General features: G+C 40.6%; 1 protein-coding gene across 2 annotated transcripts in view; it reads left to right on the forward strand.

The window, feature by feature from the left end:
- Positions 1 to 21,523, forward strand: part of Adtrp (androgen dependent TFPI regulating protein) — a 99,030-nt gene that overhangs the window by 17,546 nt on the left and 59,961 nt on the right. The window contains exons 2-3 of one of the 2 annotated variants that reach the window (XM_074082902.1): positions 10,524 to 10,848; positions 21,152 to 21,286. In XM_074082902.1, coding sequence (XP_073939003.1) covers positions 10,603 to 10,848; positions 21,152 to 21,286 — 381 coding nt within the window. In that variant the 5' untranslated portion in view covers positions 10,524 to 10,602. Of the gene's footprint in view, positions 1 to 10,464; positions 10,849 to 21,151; positions 21,287 to 21,523 lie in introns of those variants that run through there. The other variant, XM_020152807.2, reaches the window with a different exon arrangement.

Raw genomic sequence — 21,523 nt, forward strand, 5'->3', positions numbered from 1 at the left:
AAAGAAATCCTAGAACTAAATCACACCATAGATCAAATGGGCCTAGCTGATGTCTACAGAATATTTCATCCAACTTCTGCATAATATACATTTTTCTCAGCAGCCCATGGAACCATCTCCAAAACTGTTCATATATTAGGGCACAAAGCAAACCTCAGCAAATACAAGAAAATAGGAATAATCTCATGCATTCTGTCTGACCACAATGCATTAAAACTAGAAATCAACAACAAAAACATGCAAACAATTGGAAGCTGAACAACACATTGCTCAATGATCAATGGGTCATTGATGAAGTAAAAGAGGAAATTAAAAGGTTCCTGGAAGCTAATGAAAATGAAAACAAGACCTACCAGAACCTATGGGACACAGCAAAGGCAGTCCTAAGAGGAAAGTTTATAGCCATGAGTGCGCATATTAAAAGGACAGAAATATTTCAAATCAGTGATTTAATGCTACATCTCAAATTCCTAGAAAAACAAGAACAAGCAAATCCCAAAACAAGCAGAAGAAAAGAAATAATTAAAATAAGGGATGAAATCAATGAAATAGAAACAAAAAAAAACCCATATACACAGAATCAATGAAATACCTGGCAAACCTGACTAAAATGGAGAGACAAAACCCAAATCAGTAATATCAGAAATGCAGAAGGAGAGATAACAACAAACACCATGGAAATCCAGAAATCATCAGAGACGACTTTGAGAGCCTATACTCTAAGAAATTTGAAAATTTTGAAGAAATGGACAGATTTCTAGAAACATACGACCATCCGAAACTGAACCAAGAGAATATTAACCACCTGAATAGATCTATAACATACAAAAAAAATTGAAGCAGCAATCAAGAGTCTCCCAAAAAAGAAAAGCTCAGGACCTGATGGATTCACTGCTGAATTCTATCAGATGTTTAAAGAAGAACTGATACCAACCCTCCTTAAATTGTTCCACAAAATAGAAAGGGAAGGAACACTGCCTAACTCATTTTATGAAGCCAATATAACGCTCATCCCAAAACCAGAAAAAGACACCTCCAAAAAGGAGAACAACAGGTCAGTTTCCTTAATGAATATCAATACAAAAATCCTCAATAAAATAATGGCAAACTGAATCTATCAACACATCAGAGAGATCATACACCATGACCAAGTTGGTTTCATGCCAGGGATGCAGGGATGGTTCAACATATGCAAATCTATAAATGTAATATAGAACATCGATAGAAACAAAGACAAAAAACATTTGATCATCTCAATAGATGCAAAAAAAGTCTTTGACAAGATCCAATACCTCTTCATGATAAAAGCTCTAAGAAAACTAGGAATAGAAGGAAAGTACTTCCAACCTGTAGGTTTGCTATATATGACAAACCTACAGCCAACATTATACTTAGTGGTGAAAAACTGAAACCATTTCCCCTAAAATCAGGAATGAGACAAGGGTGCCCACTATCCCCACTTTTATTCAACAAAGTACTGGAATTTCTAGCCAGAGCACTTAGGGAAGAAGAAGAAAACTTCTAAACTAAAGAAATTGTCAAAATATCCTTATTTGCAGATGATATGGTCTTATACCTTAAAGACCCAAAAAACTCTACCCAAAAACTCTTAGACACCATAAACAGCTATAGCAAGGTGACAGGATACAAAATCAACTTACAAAGATCATTAGCTTTTCTATACACCAAAAACAAACAAACTGAGAAGGAATATCTGGAAACAATTCCATTCACAATAGCCTCAAAACAAAATCAAATACCTAGGAGTAAACTTAACAAAGAATGTCAATGACCTCTACAAGGAGAATTACAAACTCCTGAAGAAAGAGCTCGAGGAAGACTACAGAAGATGGAAAGATCTCCCGTGCTCATGGATCAGTAGAATCAACATAGTAAAAATGGCTATACTACCAAAAGCAATCTACATATTTAATGCAATTCCCATCAAAATTCCAATGACATTCATCACAGAGATTAAAAAATCTACCTTAAAGTTCATTTGGAAACACAAGAGACCACGAATAACCAAGGCAATACTCAGCAAAAAGAGCAGTGCTGGAGGTATCACAATACCTGACTTCAACCTTTATTACAAAGCAATAGCAATAAAAACAGCATGGTACTGGCACAAAAACAGACATGAAGACCAGTGGAACAGAATAGAGGACCTGGATATGAATCCACACAATTATACCCACCTCATTTTTGACAAAAGTGCCAAAAGTATACGATGGAGAAAACACAGCCTCTTCAACAAATGTTACTAAGAAAAGTGATTATCTATCTACAAGAAACTGAATCTAGATCCATGTCTATCACCCTGTACTAGTATCAATTCAAAATGGGTCAAGGACCTTAATATCAGACCTGAAACTCTGAAGTTAGTACAGGAAGGAGCAGGAAACACTCTTGAACTAATAGGTATAGGCAAGGACTTCCTCAATAGAACCCCAGCAGCTCAGCAACTAAGAGAAAGGATGGACAAATGGGACTTCATAAAATTAAAAAAACTTCTGCACAACAAAAGAAATGGTCACTAGACTGAAGAGACCACCCACAGAGTGGGAGAAGATATTTGCCAGCTATACATCAGACAAGGGACTTATAACCAGAATATATAGGGAACTTAAAAAACTAAACTCTCCTAAAATCAATGAACCAATTAAGAAATGGGCAACTGAACTAAACAGAACTTTCTCAAAAGAAGAAATCCAAATGGCCAAAAAACACATGAAAAAATGCTCACCGTCTCTAGCCATAAAGCAAATACAAATCAAAACCACACTAAGATTCTACCTCACCCCTGTTAGAATTGCCATCATCAAAAACACCACCAACAACAGGTGTTGTCAGGATGTGGGGAAAAAGGAACCCTCTTACACTGTTGGTGGGAATGCAAGCTGGTGCAACCACTCAGGAAAAAAATTTGGAGGCTTCTTAAAAATCTAAACATAGACCTGCCATATGAGCCAGCAATACCACTCTTGGGGATATACCCAAAAGACTGTGACACAGGTTACTCCAGAGGCACCTGCACACCCATGTTTATTGCAGCACTATTCACAATAACCAAGTTATGGAAACAGCCAAGATGCCCCACTACTGATGAGTGGATCATGAAAATGTTGTATCTATATACAATGGAGTTTTACTCTGCCATGAGGAAGAATGAAATCTTATCATTCACAAGTAAGTGGATGGAACTGGAGAACATCATTCTGAGCAAGGTTCAGAATGACCAAAAATTGTATGTTCTCCCTCATGTGCGGACTTTAGATCTAGGGGAAATATAGCAATATGGTTGGACTTGGATCACATGACAAGGGGAGAGCACATACGGGAGATATAGAAATAGGTACAAAACCCAAAACATGAAAGCATTTGATGTCCCCACTCCAGAGGAACTAATACAGAAACCTTAAGGCGATAGAGGTTAACATGAGAAGGGGACCAGGAATCAGTGTAAAGATCAGTTAGAGATCAATCAACTTGGGTTGTAACACATGTGTGCATGGAAGCAATGCTAGGAATCTTTCTGTATAGCTATCCTTAACTCAACTAGCAAAAACGCTTTGTCTTCCTTATTATGCTTATGTCTTCTCTTCAACAAAATTAGAGATAGGGCAGAACAGGTTCTGCCTGGAAGTGAAGGCGGGGGGAGATGATGGGGGAGGGAGGAGGGGGGAGAAATGACCCAAACAGTGTACGCACATGTGAATAAATGAATAATAAAATTTTTTTTAAAAAAGTGGTTGCACTAGCTTACATTCCCACCAGCAGGTCATACACACATTTAATTATTCCAGAATAATCTATCTCTCATTGAGGAGAGATACTGCAGAAGTCTTGATGGTGATAGTGGTTCAGAAGCAACAGTGGTCTCAGGGAAATACAAACAGCACTGGGTGATGAGATGGTAACAGTCAGGAAACAAAAGATTCCCTCACTAGATAATTATCAAGAATACCACCAAACCAGAATTGATCCACACAAACAACAAATCTTCATTAGCATCTGGAATTTACCTGCTGTTGTGGATAGCACTGAGAGCGCGGAGACATGTCACACAACTCTGGAGGAGTTCAGTCTCATTGTCTGTATTAGTCATGTCTTGAAGACCAAGAAAGCCTCCTCATTGAGGGACTTGGTGATGGAGCTGGTACCCTAGGGTGGACAAAATTAACAAGCTCCCAGGGCTGCAGAGGTACAGCTCACCTTTCAAGGGAATGAGCCCTTCAAAAGGGCCCTGCAGATTGACAGGGCAAATGGAATAATAAGCCCTCCCAACTTACTTGGTCATGAAGTTTAAATTATTGGGGTTTATTAGTTGGTTTTTACTAGCACAGTACCTGGAAGGCTTCTCCTTTGTGCCAGAATGAAACCATATTCCCTCAGATTTTCACCATAACTTCCAGGACTCTCCCTGCCAGCCCTGCTTTCTTGTCAGCACTGAGCTCCCACCATGGAGTGTGTTCCAAAATCTACAAATATGGTTGGATTCATGGGATTTGTGGTGTGGGTGGGTATCTGTGTAGACTTGGGGCTTCCTTCTAGTCTTTTCAGAAGCCAGCCATGGTCAGTTGCCTCTTTAGCTCAATCCGTGCTCTGCTTCTGGAAGGTGATATAATCACCCCTTCAGATTCCCCGATCTTGTTTCATACTTGAAGGAATTAACCCCCAATTATGGTAAAGGCTGGCCAACACCAGGGCACAAGGTGTGTACAAGATCAGCCTGGAGCCCAGATTCCCTGCCTCCCTCGTCTCGGTATCTTATCACATGGTGACTGCACTCGGAATGGGTCACGTCTCTACCAGGCAAAACCATTCTCCAAGAATGCTACATTCAGTGAGATTACTTTATTCTTCATCTTCTGCATGGTGTGTGGAGTTTCTCATAATTTCCTCAGTGCATTCATTCTTAGCTCAATCTGCTGTAGATTTAAAATGACAGAATAATGTGCAGGATAATTTGGGCTCCATTAGTACTTAATGCATACCTGTATTACAGTACTTATCACATCAGGCTATAATTTTTTGTTTACATATCTGTCTTTACCACTTGGCTTTGAGTTCCTCCAGGGCTTAGGCTATCACTTAACTTGTCTTAGGATTCCACCTCCTCCCTGGAACCCAACAGCTGAACACTTTGAACCTAGTAGGTTTTTGATGAATGAGCAGGCTTTATAGTAAAGCTTAGTAGACAGGTATTCCTGGTATTCACTTATTCATTTATTCAACAGACATTTTATTATTCTTGAATGGACAAGTAGAAACTATATGTTTATGATGTTCTTATATATGTATATGTTGTAGAATGGCTAATTAACATATGCATTTCTTCACATACTTATTTTTAGTGGTGAGAACACTTAAAATCTACTCTTAGTAATCTTCAAGTACATAAAATATGGTTATTAATTATAGTCACCATGATGTACAATAGGTCTCTGAATTTATTCCTCCTTTTGAATTATAATTTCATAATCTTTTAACCAAGTTTTCTCACTCTCTACTCCCACTCCAGTTACCAGCTTCTAATAACCACCATTACACTCTCTTCTTTTATAAATTTCGCTTTTATAGATTTATCATACAAGTGAGATCATGCAGCATATGTCTTTCTGTGTCTGATTTATTTCACTTATCATAATGTTCTCCAGATTCACTCATGTTGTTGTAAATGGCGGGATTTCTTCCCATTTAAAGGCTGAATATGAACACACTGTGTAGATAGTACATACCATGTTTTCTTAATCAGTTCATTCATTAATGGACACTTAAGCTGACTCCATATCATGGTTATTGTGAATAGTGCTGCAATAAACATGAGAGTGCGGATATCTCTTTGACATATTGATTTCATTTCTTTTAGATGTAGATCCAGTGCTGGGATTGCTGTATCATATGATAGTTCCATTGTCATTTTTTAAAGGAAATTCCATAGTATTTTTTCATAATAGCTGTGTTATGTTACATTCCCACCAACAGGGTACCAGCGTTCCCTTTTCTACAGATTCTCACCAACATTTGTTTTATCATTTTGATAATAGCCATTCTGATAGGTGTGAGGCTATATCTCATTATGGTTTCAATTTGCATTTCCTTAATGATTAGTAATGTGAGACATCTTTTCAAATATCTGTTGGCAATTTGTATGTCTTCTGAGAAGTGTCTATTCAAGTCTTTTGCACATTTTTCAATTGGATTGTTTATTTTCTTATTCAACAGTACTTACTGTTGAATTATGAAGTACTTACTACGTGCTTAGCACTCTGCTAAGCTCTAGGAATTCAAGTAAAACATCTCTGAACCTGAGGAGATAATGGCATATTTTAAAAGTTGAATTCCTCATCATGCAATTTGCAGAGATGCATAAGGTGTTAATGAACACAGAGGGACCATGTAACGTGATTTTGTTGAAGAGGGGCTTGGGGAAGAGTTTCTGGGGAAGAAAATAACTGTGCTGCTGATGGCCGTGGGGGTGGGCAAGGGTGACAGAAGGAGTAAAGACACTGGCTGAGACCTGGCCAGATGTAGCTGGGAAGTTCTGTTTGGTGTTATTAGAGGAACCTCATGTCTGAGGAAAAAATGAGGCTGGGGATAGTAGCAAAACCAGATGGGAGTGAGCAGTTTATTGAAGTTAGAAACTGAGACGCTATGCTGTAGTTGACACTGATGTAGTAAAGGGACCTAAACCAAGGATTGAATATGGTATTTCAGGAAGTATTATACCATGAACTTGCGAAGAACAGAAATTAGGGATGAAACTAGAATTGGGGGAACCAACTAGGAGACAGTTGCTATGGTACCAGCAAAAGATGAAGAAGACTTGAACTGGGGCAGTTATGGAAGGGTTGGAAAGAATAGGACTGATATGAGCCTGATTTGGGAGATGAAGTGACAGAATTTGGTGGTTAATGGGACTTAGGCTGTAAAGAAGAGAAAGTAGACAAGACTACATGTCAGGTAGCTGGTGGAACCACCATTAAGTCAGGGAATAGAATGGTAGGCCAGATTTCGGGGAAGGTAATGAACTCATTTTAGAAATATTGAGTTTGAGGTATGACTCATTCAGGGGATGCCCAGCAACAGGCAGTTGGAGACATGTTTGAAGGTTGGTGGGTATGGGGAAAGAGCCTGATCTAGGGGTTAAAATTTGAGGAAGTAAAGATGGGTGGTAGAAAACACTACCGTGTATGAGATGGGATTAAGCTGGACCAGCTCCCTGGGAAACACCAATGCTTAAAGAGCTGGCAAAGAAAGAGGAGCTCACTGAAGAAGAAGAAGACTAGTCAGAGCATGTCAGGAGTGTATGGAGAACCAGCAGTGCTCACAAGGGGCACCCTGAACGACAGCCTCCTCACTTTCCAACTACCCCACCTCTGATACTGCTGTCCTTCCCCGTATGTTTGCTGTGCTAGTCTTGCATGGAAGTATCCATAATTACAAGTTAACCTCTGATTTTGATGTTACTTAGTGTCTGTCTCCCCTTCTACAATATAAACCCATGAAGTCAGGGATCAGATCTCTATTATTTCTCAGAAAATCCCTATGCCCTAATAAAGTGCCTGGCAAACAGTAGTTGCTCAATAAGTATCTGGGAAATAAAAAATGGTGTTCCAGTTTCCAGAGAGTAGGCAAATGCAAGTAATGCCACTTTTGCTAATCAAATCATCTGTGTAATGTTCAAGGTAAAAATATGCTTAGGCTTATATTATTTTTTATATTTCCTGTGTAAATAATTAAATTTATGCCAGTTATTTTTAAAATTTTTAAGTCAGTGAGCAATCCTTTCCCATTTCCTCTCAATATGACATGAAGCTTCCAAATTCTTGGTTTTTTTTTTTTTTTTCCTTTTTGGCAGTACTGTGGGTTTAAACTCAGTGGTTCATGCTTGTGAGTCAGGTACACTACCACTTGATCTGTAACTCCATTTCTTTTTGCTTCAGCTATTTTTGAGATAGGAGTTTGCTTTTTGATGGGCTGCTTGGACCCACAATTCTCCTTTTTGAAGCTTCCTGGCATAACTTCAATGACAGGTGCCACCATGCTCAGCTTTTTCCATTGAATGGGGTCTCAGGAGCATTTTTTGCCTAGGCTGGACTGGAACCTCAGTCCTCCCAATCACAGCCTTCCACACAGGTATGATGATGGGCCTGAGCCTTCAGGCCCAGTACCAGATTCTTGAAAAGAGAAAGGCAGGCAAAGAACAGACTTCATATGTATTAGTTCATCATATTGTGTGGTGACACTCATTGTTTCTCAAATCTCTGCCTGGTCTCATGGTGGGAGACAGATGGCTAGACTGATGCATCTGGTTATTCAACTGAGCTACAGATTATGATGTGAATATGGTCACAATGTAGAACTTCCTTTTGGAAACACTTTTATGTAAAGTTTTATAAAAAATGCAGATATTGAATTTAGAAATTTCATAGTTTTTATATACAATTAAGTGACTATTAAAATACTGACAATTAATTGTAGTCTAGTGTCAAACATTAAATGTCCTACAAATACACTGAAATAATCATATCAATGTTTATGAGAAGTCTCATCTGTGGACATTGGAGGCAAATGGCAAGGAAAAGAGTCTAGGTAGTGAAAGGCCACTCTCCAGGTTTGGACACACACATACAGAGATTGGGATCTTTATCAAGCCCTCCTTTCCCATGTTTGACTCAGTCTTTACCCACTCTAAGCCTAGGCTTAGAGTATTTGTATAAGATAAAAATCTATAAAACTGTGATGATTCATACCCTGGAGACCTAGCATAATAACTCATATATGCACCAAGTTTTAAAGCATTTCTTATCCTTTTCTGAGAGAATTTTGTGATTGGAAGATAAAGGAATAAAAGGAATTCAGCACAGAGAGGGAATACTGAAAAAGGAGCTAGAAGGTGTACAGAGCAAACATTATTTTTTTGTGTCAGATAGATACACTCATTACAAGGGTGGCCTGAGCCTCTGCCCCCTCATCATCTGTTAAACACATTTTTTTAGCACTAATCTCATAGTGGTCATAAAGTATTAAAAGAATTAACATATGTAAAATGTACAGCACTTGGAAGGATTCCTGGCCAGTAGTAACAACTGTAAATATATTAGTTGCCACTATTATTTGCAATTTTAGCCTGGACTATGAAGTTTTATATAAGATTACAATGTCACTTATGTTTTAGATTACTCTCTCCTTTGGGAATGATTTTCTATGGCCAAATTTTTGTGCCTTCCCAAAATTCATATATTGAAATCTTAACTCCCAAGGTGATGGGATTAAGGAATGGGGCTTTGGGGTGGTGATTAGCGCATGAAGACAGAGCCTTCATTAAAGAGGCTGAAGAGAGCTCGTTTGCCCATGTCCTCATGGGAAGACACAGTGAGAAGGCACCTATGAATCTAAAATGAGTCTGCCAGCACTTAGACTTCCAACCTCTAGAACTGCAAGGAATGAATACATTTGTTGTTTATATATAAACCTCTTAGTTTAGTTATAGCAGCCCTGACACTATAAGATATGGTTACCTTGCAGATTTTCAGTTGTTGGCTTTTGTCTGCTCTCCTCCTATCTATAGTTCCTGATGTTTGGAATCCATTTCTGGACTGCGTTTGTTTTTGCTTTTGTTTTGCCCTCCACGTTGTTCCTGCAGGTCTTTCTTCCAGTTCTCCCAAGCCTTGGTGAAGTTAGCAGTAACACCAACTGCAGCCTTACAAAACCATGTTGGAAGCTATTCTCTAAGGAATTTGCTCAACCCTCTAAGTCAGTTGCCCAGGGAAACAAGCTGGTGATGTCACAAGACATCACATTTCCAGTTATCCCTCAGTCACCTGCTGAGGCTAAGGCAGGGCCCAACCCTGCACTCTGCCCAGCCTGATCATGTCTTGTCCCCTCCATGGCAGTGCAGAGACCCTGACTGCCTCCCAACAATGTCTACACTCATTCAGGTATGTTAGGGACATGACCACAGATGTTTCCTATGCTTCCTCTCTGGGTACAGAAATGCCTATGCAAATATAGTATTTGGGAACTTTTAGTTTTCTAGTGTAAAGGGAGAGAGAGAAAAAAAAAAGAGAGAGAGAGAAAGAGAGAACAGGTGTCTGTGTGTGTGGCGGGGGAGAGATTGGTATTGTTCCCTGGAAGATCAAAGGTTGTTTCAAACTTTATAGGGCCTCAGAAATCCCAGGAGCAAAATTACAACTCTTTTCCTTTCTTCTTACCTTTCTCATGCCCTAAACACAACCAAGTCTCCACCTCCTGGCTTATCATTCTTTCAAGAGATACCGTTGCAATTTCCTGTTCTACCTGAAAGAAAAGAGAACAGGACTGTAATGATTTTTTTAAGATACTGTTGGTATTGGTATTGCATAATAAGGTCATTTTACCTGCTGCCCCAGGACAAAGTGCAGCTCTCACGTCTTTCCCTCCTCAAAGTCTAATGTTGAAACGTGTGCAAAACTGCAAATTATCTACCATTATCTAAACGCAGGTATCCGAAAAACAGCAGTAATCCTTTCTCCCAGGTTTATCAGAAAAAGAGTCTAAACGAGAAACAAAATACAGCCTGTGTTGGAACTCTTAATCCCAGAAGGACGTGTTTTTATGAATCTCCAGCCTGTAAAGGACATCTGTGATTCACAGGACACCAGAAGGAAGGAACTCCACATATTCACAGTGTCCTGTTCAGAGGTAGACACGATGAAGATATCAACGTGCATATATCACTTTCTTGTCTTGAACTGGTATATTTTCCTCAATTATTACATCCCACAACATGGAAAGGAAGAGAGGAAATTAAAAATCTTTCAAGGTGTTGGACAGACGAAATACTTGACACTCATTAATCTGGTAAGTCTATATGGCCATAATGGGGAGCAATTTATTTACCTATAATATCAGTGGTTCTTCACAAATCATTTTCAGATTTTACCAAACACAGAATTCCATTATATGTCTTCCTTCTTCATTGTTGGTGGGTTTTGGCTTTCTCTATTACTAAACTATTTTCTCTGAGAAACACAGTTTGGAAGCTCTCTGTAGCTACTGGGCTAATCTTTTCCTCTGTTTTTTTTTTTTATTGTTGTTGTTGTTGTTATTGTTTGTTAGTTGGTTTGTTGATTGATTGCTCGGTAGTATTTTTTTGGGAGGATTGTTTGTTTTCAAGGCTACTTAGGGTATTGAACTCATTGACTTGCATGTGCTAGGCAAGGACTCTACCACTGAGCAACCTTCCAGTACTAATTGTCAAATGCTCTTTTGAAAAGAATCTCATCTTGAAGCTGAACCGAGGGAACAAAGTAATGGTTTCACTATGGGATTGACTACAAATCCAGAAGGGATTTTGAACCTTGCAAGGGAAAGTCTGTGAAGAGAAGGCAGAGAGGCGTATGTTGTGTAGGAAGTGTGATTTCCAATGGAGGAATAATGCCATTTTACAGCACACAGAGACTAACAGATTTATCTAAGAAAAGCAAACACATTTTGCCATGTTCAGCTCCCACTTCAATTTTTTATAGGTGCAAGCTCCATCTGAAAGAACAAATCACCCAACCAAAGAAGTAGTTTCAACTATTTAAAAACCTATCTTAGGCCTTAATCCTTTCTTGTCTTCCTAACCTGGCTGACCACACATTCATGAATGAAGTGTGAATGAATGGAACAAAAATAGATTTTGTAGAAGTATTTTGGAAATATGTGAAAAAAAATCTTTAAAGTTAAAAGCTAAGAATGAAGCATCCATGGGAGAAGAGAATTAAGGTTTGAGGTTTTTGACTAAAAATATAGGGTACCATATAAACATTTGATTTCAAAAACTGGACAGAATATTCCAATCATTTGGAATTACAATTCTCATTTGGCAGGTAGAGTTATGCATGGTCAGAAAAAGAGGTACTGAAAGCTTGGGAGGTAGAAATGGAGAGAGTTCAGATTAAAGAGGCTTGGAGTTACTCTTTCCTCCCCACTGATCATTTTCTTGATTTCAGCCTGAAAATTTTAAGCTCTGAATATAGCTCCTGTGTGTTGGAAACACCAAGGTGACTGTTTGCTTCAGTTCTAGAATTTTATGAAAAAAAAAAAAGAAACAAAAACCAATTGAATTATGAGGCTATCTTTATATATATATATATATATATATATATATATGAAGTTTGTGTCTTCATTGGCATTATATGAAAAGGGGTCAACTAGTGGAGTGACTCAAGTGGTAGAGTGCCTTCCTAGCAAACGTGAGGCCCTGAGTTCAAACCCCAGTACAGCCACCCTATCCCAAAAAAGGGGAGGTCAACTAAAGAGAGGAGGGCTGGGATGGATTGATGTTCTAATCAAATCCAAATTCTAGTATGGTTCTTCTACTTCACAAAAGTGTGGTTAAAAAATGTACTTAATCACCTACTCCCATAAATTAGCTCTCTGACTTCTTGACTCCATCTTACTTATAGTCCAACCCTTCATTTTCCAAGAATGGGACACTTATCTTGTCAATGACACAATCATATTCTAGTGTTAATCCTATTTTTTTCCTCCCTGACTGATCAGCTGCCAAAGTCCATTAATTTTTCCTTTTGCCGAATCCATCCCTCTTCCCTAATCTTTTTGCCTCTCCCATTCCAGTCTCTTAATAATTTGCATCTGGATGACCACACTAGCTCTTTACTGTCTTTTCCCTATCCAATGCATCCATCCACCACTCAGATTCCAGATTAATCTTCCCAAAGCTCTACTTTTTACTTATTTAGATAAATATGACTCCTTTTTAAATTATGCTTTGCTACTCAAGAAACTTCAGTGGCTCCCTCCTGCTTTGTGAAATCAGTTCCAGACTCCTGATTTAGTAGCTCACCTGCTGACCTACCCATCAGATCTCCTTCTTCCCAGGAAGGCTGGTCTCCTGAAGAAAGGCTTTGTCTCACCAGTATTAGTTCATAGACTTCCTATCCTCACCTCTCTCTTCCTATCCTCAAAAGCAAGGCCTAGTTGCCTCTCTTCCACAAATTGCTTCCTTTGAAGACCACCTAAAATCCCACAGTCTTCCTAAATCTTTGCTGACCAACTCCAGCTCAAGTTTCTTCTTTTCTCTCATTTTTTACAGCACCTCTCAATCTCTGCTTATTTATATATAGAATTGTTTTCTAATCCCTTTCCCTCATGTGGGTCTTAACCTTCCAATCAAACTCTAACTGGCTCAAATCCAGGAATTTTACCACCTAAGTTCTTGCCAACTTTAAGAGTTTACAGTTCCACATTGTGTTTGCCACACTGTAGGCACAGGGTATTCACTTCATAAAATCCTGGTCATGTGTTCTCTTGATTTGGTTTGACCTCAGCTTGCTGCATTCCTGAGTGGTATCTTTTCTGAGTTCTGGTCCTGGTACATGACAAGAAAGAGATTTACCCCTGGTGATTTCCCTTCTTTGCTCTTGAAAGTATGACTTCATGAAATGTTTCCCACCTGGAAAAGATGAATTAAATGTATTTCAGAGAATCAATTTCAGGATAGATTTCAAATAGGTAACTTAAGGGAAAATGTTGGGCCTCAAAATTTCTAGACATTGAGATTTCAGGGATTCATCAGTGTCTACATTTTTCTGCTGATTTGCTTTAGCTAATTATTAATTGATTGATCAAGTTTTAGAGGTCTCATACCTTTCTCCACCTGTATAAATTTTACATCTGCTTGGTAAAGTTAGTATCTAACCTAGCTTTTCAGGAAGTTTCTACCCTACCTCTTAGACAGATTTCTCTTTTTGGGGGAATGGTCTTGTTATGTAGCTCAGGCTGGCCTGGAAGTTATCTTCCTTCCTCAACCTCCCAAGTGCTGAGATTACAGGTGCATACCATGACACCTGACTCTTAGCTTTAATTTCTAATTGGCTATGTACTAGTTATGCCCCTTTGGAAGAGTAAAACCTATTTTAGAACAAGTCAGCATTCTGAACATTGCCTTATTTCCCCCTGAAACTATCCCAGGGTACCCAAAGGGGAGACAGATGGGAGTTCCTATAAGGTTGGTGGCAGTAGCAGAATACCACAGACTGAGAAGCATAAAGGAAGGAATATGGAGCTGACAGTCTTTGCTGATGAGTAGTAAACTGACCCTAGGGAAGAGGCAACAGATTACTTGATGGGAGGTCATGTAGCCCAGAGATTCTGAGTTCTGGGGTTGGCTTTCTGGGATGATATCTCGGGTCCACCACTTACTGTCTCTATGACCCGGGCTAGATACTTGTGTCTTTCATTTCCACATCTGCCAAACAAAAATGAAAATAGTGCCTAACCACAGCATGGAGATCAATGACCTGACAGGTGGACAGCAGACAAAATGGCAGCATGGAGTAAAATAAGCAGGTGAAGAGAGAAGGTGGGAGGGGTAGTGAGCTTCGAGTCACCTTCTCTTTGATAGAGATGGAGCAGTGTGGAGGGTGACTTAGTGGAACATCCGTCTCCTCACTCAGCACCAAGGCTGGTGGATGATGGATCTGAATAAGTGTCACCTCCACCCAACATAGCTCATGTGTCTCACTCCCCACTCTGCCTGCTCCATCACTCCAGCTAGAAGAGGACCACTCTTAAGCCACTGTTCTCCTTGCTATGGCTGCAAGCTTGACTCCCTCAGTACTGGGCAGTTGATAGGTACAGTTTGCAGGTCTAAGCAGAGAATAACAAGTCCTACTTGGTGGGGAAAGCCCACGAGACTAAACTGTGGATATCCTCAATCCCCTTGTGTTGGCTCAAGTTATGCAGTGCCTGAGACCTCTATAAACACCGTGTCTTCCTCCCCTTCATCCACCCATTTCCACCTAAGGACAGTCATTGGCTCCAGGGAACAGCAGCTAGTAAGGGCTGGGGGATGTTTAGCTACAACTTGGCCTGCAGGTTCACTGGGTTTGCTGAAGTTTCACCTTTTAAAAACAAACTTCCTTCTGAAACATTGTTAGTGGTGGTGCCATATAACTGGGATCTCCAGGGGAAATTCTGGGTTGGTCCCCCAGTCCCTATTTCCCCTACCTACCCCCCTTCATGAACAGAGGCAGGCTCTTTCTCTCCCCTCTCTGTAAAGCTGTCAAAGATGTAGCCAGTCCTATCACTCTCAAGCTCTCAGAATGACAATGAGATATCATGCAGGTCCTCAGGAATGATGACTCAGAGCTAGGGGAAGAGAAGTCCTGAAGTCCTGAGGCAACCCTTTTTCATTTAAACTCCAAGGCAGCTGTGAACAGTGAAAAGATGAGGATCCATTTATATTATAGCACCCTCTTCGGTACTTGGGGAAAACCCTTGATGTCTACCATTAAGTTAACCTATTAATCTGTGGAACTGTTAAATTTGACAGTCAAAAACCTACTTGACTGGTATTGCCAACAAAGAGGCTTCAGTCGACTGTTTTAGCTCTCAGATAGCTGAAGGGATAAGAGCTGATAGCATCACAACAAGTTACCACCAACTCCCAAATAAAGTAGCTGTAATTTATTGAGCAGCCTTGACAGACAGCATTTTGGTGGGTTCTTTACACACAGTAGAGAGATCAGTGATTGACGGCCTAACCTTTGGAACCAGAGCTCTGGCTCTCTGCTTGCTTTACTGTGTGATCTTAAGTGATTACCTAATTTCTCTGTGCCTCAGTTTGCTGGTTAGAGCAGGAGGAGCCCAGATCCTCTCACCTCCCAGCATGGAGGTACTCATTCTGCAGTGGCTAGGAGAAGGAGCACTGGTTCCTGATGGCTCACAGATCATCTTCCCTCCCAGAGTTGCCTTGGACAAAAGGGAGTTGCCTCACCAAGGTTTAGGGCCTTCCCTGGGGCTGCTGCATCCAATGGCTGTTAAGATACACAAAGGCCTGCAGTGTGACAGCTGATTCCAGACATCTGTACTGGCCTTAGCCTCCTTCAGTTCCTCAATCTCAGAACATCCCTCAATGAGATTCCTGCAAGTGCCGAGCTGAGGCTCAGAATCCCAGCCTCTGCAAATGTCTCCTCCTTCACTTCTGTTCTTCTCATCTTCCTCTTCTTCATCTGCTTCCTCTTTTTCCTCTTTGGCTTTTTCTTATTCCTAATAAAAGCATATTAATTTATAGCCAGTTCTGGCTTGTATTGTGTCTAATCCAGTTTTGGGAACCTAACTGGCTCACCACAAATGTTGACTGAGTGAATCAATGACCATAACATGGCTAAAACAGCTATGAGCCACTTTCTAGGAAGCCCCACCTTACCTGTCAGATATTCTACCCCAAGACTTCCTACTGCTATGTCAAAACCAGTTGTCATCACTGTCCACACTGGCCAACCATTCTTCCATGACATTCTTGGTCTCACCTCATTATTCCAGACTGTAATGGTCACATTACTTCTCGTGATCTGTAGCTTATTCTCTTATCTCAGCTTCTTAAAGGCACCTGAGTAGTAAATGTAACTTATCAATTCAGATAGATTTGCACCCACTCTTCACGGCACTACCCTCACCACGTCATTAGATGAAACATTCCAGCCAGTTCTTATTTGCTCCTTTATTCCGGAATAGCCTTTCATTTCTGGGATTGCATCATGTTGAAGGAGAGGAGTAGAAAGTCCCCGCCGGGCTGAGTCAGGCCCAGAGCCTCAAGCTGGGCTCGACTCACCCAATAAGAGCCATAATGTCTTGCTCAGGGAACCCTTGGAATCTCCCTCTTTGGAACTATTTTTTAAATAGGAGAAATTCTCATTTCCTAGAGTCATTTAAAAGGGTTCTGACTTTAAGGCAAGGAAATAAGCTTGATGTCTTAGAAAGGCTACACTGCCATGATTTTAAGATTCTCATGGACTTGTGAACACATGGAAATGTAAAAACTAAATGTCCCTTAGCTATGGTTTCTTAAATTGCATTACTTATAAAAAAATGTAAATTCAGCTCTGTCACTGGTCATATTTGCCAGCCGGCAACAGAAATGAAAGACAGGTAGCAAATTTAGAACAGCAGCATTTTAGGGACAGACACAGAACACTCCAATGGAGCAGAATTAGGAAAGAACCAGTAGAAAAGATGAATCAGAGAGTAGCAGCTCTGAATAAACTTTGAGTAAGAAGACACCATGAAGTCTGCTTTTCCATACAGCCAAAATAGTTGAGAAATGGAAATGACAGTCATGTTGTTGTAAGATTCTTAAAAGACCAGAGGGGGTGGCAGAGTGGCTCAGGTGATAAAGTGCCTGCCTTGTAAGCAGGAAGTCCTGAGTTTAAATCCTAGTACCACCAAAACAAATAAATAAATAAAAGACCAGCTGTTGCTATCTTCTTATAATGCCATTGCATAATCTGCTTGTGCAGCCGTAACAAAGTACCACAAGGTGGTGGCTTAAACAATGGAAATTTCTTGTATCACAGTTCTGGAAGCTGGAAGACCAAAATCAAGATGCCAGCAGGGCTGGTTTCTTCTGAATCCTCTCCTTGGCTCATGATGGCTGTACCTTCCCTGTGCTAGTTTCCTCTTTTTGTCAGAACCAGTCATATTGATTAGGGCCTGCCTCTGTGAGCTCACTTTAACTCAGTTACCTCTTTAAAGATCATGTCTCAGGCCAGGCATGGTAGTGCACACCTGTGGACACAGTCACTAGTGGTATAGCATTTGCCTAGAAAGTGCAAGGCTATGAGTGCAAAACCTAATGTGGCCAAAATATAAAAAATAAAAAAGACTCTGCCTCCTAAAATAGCTACAGTCCGAGCAATTGATTTGGCCTTAGGACTACAACATACAAATTTGTGAGGGAACACAACTGAGTCCATGACAGTTAACGCTGTCTCCTGAAATTGATCTCTCTTGCACTATATTGTCCTTGAAGGATGAGCAGACCATTGGCTATCTGGAGAAGCTGAACCTGGACACCACCCTTAGTATCACTTTAGAGCTCATGGTGCTCCTTTATATCCTAGCTCTTGTCTGGGTCTTTTCCTTGGCAACAACCTATTGCTTCCCTCCTGAGCACTGATGTGGGGATTCCTCAAATATTACTTGTTCATACAGAGGATGCTATGTCAGCGTTGAACCATAAGGCTGCCTCACAAACTGTTGGCATCTTCAGACGCCAGGGTAGCACATGCCTGTGAGACGACTTATGATCTGGGGGTGGAGGGGGGAGGTGATTGGCAAATTTGCAGTGGGGAGACAATTTTTTATTGATGGAGAAACCCTGAAGGAGCTGAGTAATGTGTGTTCTTTTCTCTAATCTGATTTCTATGCTCTTTGACTGGAAAGAGGGAGAGAAAGAATGCACTGACTCATGATGACTCTAGGAAGTTCTGGAGTCAGGACAGCAGGTCACATGGACATCACATGCTGGGTGAGGCAGCCTAGCCACCAAAGAGGGAAGAGCTTACAGACTCTCAGTGTGTGATTAATTACTGTGTTGATAGAACAGCAGAGGCCTTTTCATCCAAGCCCAGTCCCATGGCTGCTTCTCCTAAGACAGAGGCCTGCTGTAGACTGAGCATCTGGAAGTGAAACCAGGAGTGAGATGAGAGCAGTGTGGGTGAAGAAGCAGACTGGGGAAGGAGTCAAGTTCTTCTATCATTCTTGTACAAATGACTGCACTTCCAAATTCTGCAGCCTTTAGGGGCTCAATGTTAAAAGCACCAATAATGACAGGTGTAGGAGTAGCAACCCCTGCTTAGCTTTTAAAACTGTGGCCAACTCCTTCCTGACATACCCTCTTCCGGTATGAAAATTCCTCTTCCTTTAGGGACCACAGGGTTCTTGTCTGCTTGTTCATTCTCTGCTACTTTGGCTATCACCTTTCCTGATGCAGTCCTTTAGATGAAGACATTTCTCCAGCATTTGCTTCCTACTTCTCTCTTCTTCCCTTCTCTCTCCTGAGTAATCTCATCTCTCCATGAGAGTTCAACACCTAGATCCACCTGACTCCACCTCTCTGGAGACCCTCCCATTCTCTGGCATGAATTTCTGGAGTTGCTCTAGGCAGGTGGTTCTGAACCTCAGCTACCAAAGATTAGAATAACCTGGGAGATGTTAAAAGAACCCTAGAGCCAAGGCTGTACCCCCAGGTCCATTAAAGGAGATCTCTGGGAGTAGAAATCAGGCATCACTATTTTTAAGTTGTTTTTAATTCTCCCACCTAGAGATAATGATCTCTCTTCTGACTGAGCTCTCACAGTGCTTTTGTTAACTGTTCTTAGAAAGCTGATAATTTTTCTAAATCTTGTTTAAGAATGAGATTAAGCCATGAAACTTTAAGCAAGTTTGTGAATCACTCTTTACCTCAGTTTCCTTATCTCTAAAATGGTAGTGGATTAATAATAGCACTTAATTCATAAGATTCTCACAAGAATTAGAACCTTAGTTCAGTGCCTGGCACATAAAAAGTGTTGAGCCAATGACAGCTATTACAATTTTGAGCAGTGAGTAGGATTTTTTGTGTGTGTGTGTGGCAGTACTGGGGTTTGAACTCAGGATCTCATGTTTGCTACGCAGGGACTCTACCACTTGAGGAACTCTGCCAGTCCATTTGTGTGTTAGGGATTTTTTGAGATAGGGTCTCATGACCTTTTTGCCTGGGCTAGCCTTGAACTTTGATCCTCCCAATCTCAGCCTCCTGAGTAGCTAAGATTATAGGCATGGGCCACCAGTTCCTGTTAGTAGGATTTTTGAATGATAAATTTATGTGTAATCCAGTGGTTCTAGAACTTTAGCCTACATAAGGAGTATTAGGAGAGCCTGTTAAAAAATAACTACTCTGATCCCTTTCCAGAGTTGTGATTTCGTGATTTGGGGGTGGGAGAAGTCCTGCTTTCTAGAAAGCTCCCAGATAATCTGGTACTGCTAGTCTGAGGGTCTAGCTGTAAGTAGTAGCTGAATCCATGTTCTGGCAACTCCTGAGCCCAGAGAGTTACATGAGGACAACTCTGCAAGATCCTTCCCTGAGCCCAGGCCTCAGACACTGTTCCTCAAGAGCCAACATGATCAATCATTAGTCTAGCCCTCTAAGTTCCAGAGCTTGCATGACTCACATCCTAAGAGCAGAGTCCAGATGGCTTTCCAGGTACCCATGCAGAACTTCCAAGAATCAGGAAAGTTTCTGACATGAGAATAACTCACAACCAGCCCAAACCCTATGTGGTTGTGACCCACAAAGCCTTAAATTAGAAGCCAGGAGATTATGAAAAGCACCAAGAATGGGCAAACTTTGCCTGTCATATTGCAAATTGAGCACCCCAAATCCAAAGACATTTGAAATGCTCCAAAATCCAAAACTTTTCATACCATGAAACTTGGCTTTTGCACAAAATTATTTAAAATAGTCTATAAATTTACCTTCAGGCTATGTGTATAAGTATATTTGAAACATAAATGAACTTTGTAAGTAGACTTGGGTCTTATCTCCAAGATATCTAATTATGTATATGCAGATATCCCAAAATCTGAAAAAATCCTAAATGCCTCTGGATCTCATTTCAGATAAGGGACACTCAACCTACCCTTTCCTTTGCTTCTTTTTCATCTTGCATCTAGGGACCTTCCAGAGCTTGCTAGCTCATTAGAGCTGGAGGCTTGCTTGCTCTGACCTGTGGATTTAAACACCTGCTTTGGCCAGATTGTCTCTGGAAAGGCCCATTTTAGGAAGAAGGTACAGTGGCTCCTCTCTCAGTTGAACAAGACACCATTGTGTGTATCTTTCTCAGGCTACCACAGTGCTCCAGCTGCTGTCCCTGACCCTATTCTGTCTTTCCTAGTGAGATTTCAGCCCTAAGCACTTCATCTTAATTTTTCTTCTCCGGAAGATACCTGACCATGCCACCACTGTAGCTGGCTCTTTGCCCTTGCAGTGTTCATCGGGTTCTTCTCACCTCTCTGCAGCCATGTTATCTATCTCATTACATTCCTTTTAAGCTGACTCTTTATTCTGTTTCCATTTTAGCTCAAGTCCATTACACTAAATACTGTACACATTATTATCCCCTAAACAAATTTCCTCAATCAGTTTTAGTGAGTGAGGTCAGGGCCCAATGAGCTGGAAGCCCAGCCCTTGAATTGGCTCTCAACCAAAACAGCCCAACAGCCCCCTCCTTCTCAAATCAACATTGTTCCCAGAGGCATGCAGGTTTACATCAGTGAGGAATGTATTAATTAAAGCAAATGAAAATGCCCTCATTTGTTGTAATGAATTTAGCTCTTGCAGGCCATTTTTTTTGGGGTCGCCTGCCTGGATGATGTGCTGAAAAGAATTAAAGGAAAAAAAGACATTAAGTTCGTAACTGCCTTCAGGGATCTGCTTTTCTCCACACTGGCTTTTCCTTTATCCATGGTAAGTTATCAAGTTTTACATCTAATACAATAGACATGTACAAATGAGCAGACACTTCTCTTGGGCGGTGAGTGTGTTGTGAATCCATTTTTGGAGACCAGAACAACGGCATTTGCATAAAGGTCCTGTCTGAGAACTGTATTACATTGTCCAGTGTCTTGAGAAAGAAGGGTACATTAGTTTTGTGTCTTTGTGAAGACTTGACGCAAGGTCCTCATTGGAGCCCAATGGGGAGGG

This window comes from Castor canadensis, chromosome 8 (assembly GCF_047511655.1).
Source record: "Castor canadensis chromosome 8, mCasCan1.hap1v2, whole genome shotgun sequence".
NCBI lineage: Eukaryota > Metazoa > Chordata > Mammalia > Rodentia > Castoridae > Castor > Castor canadensis.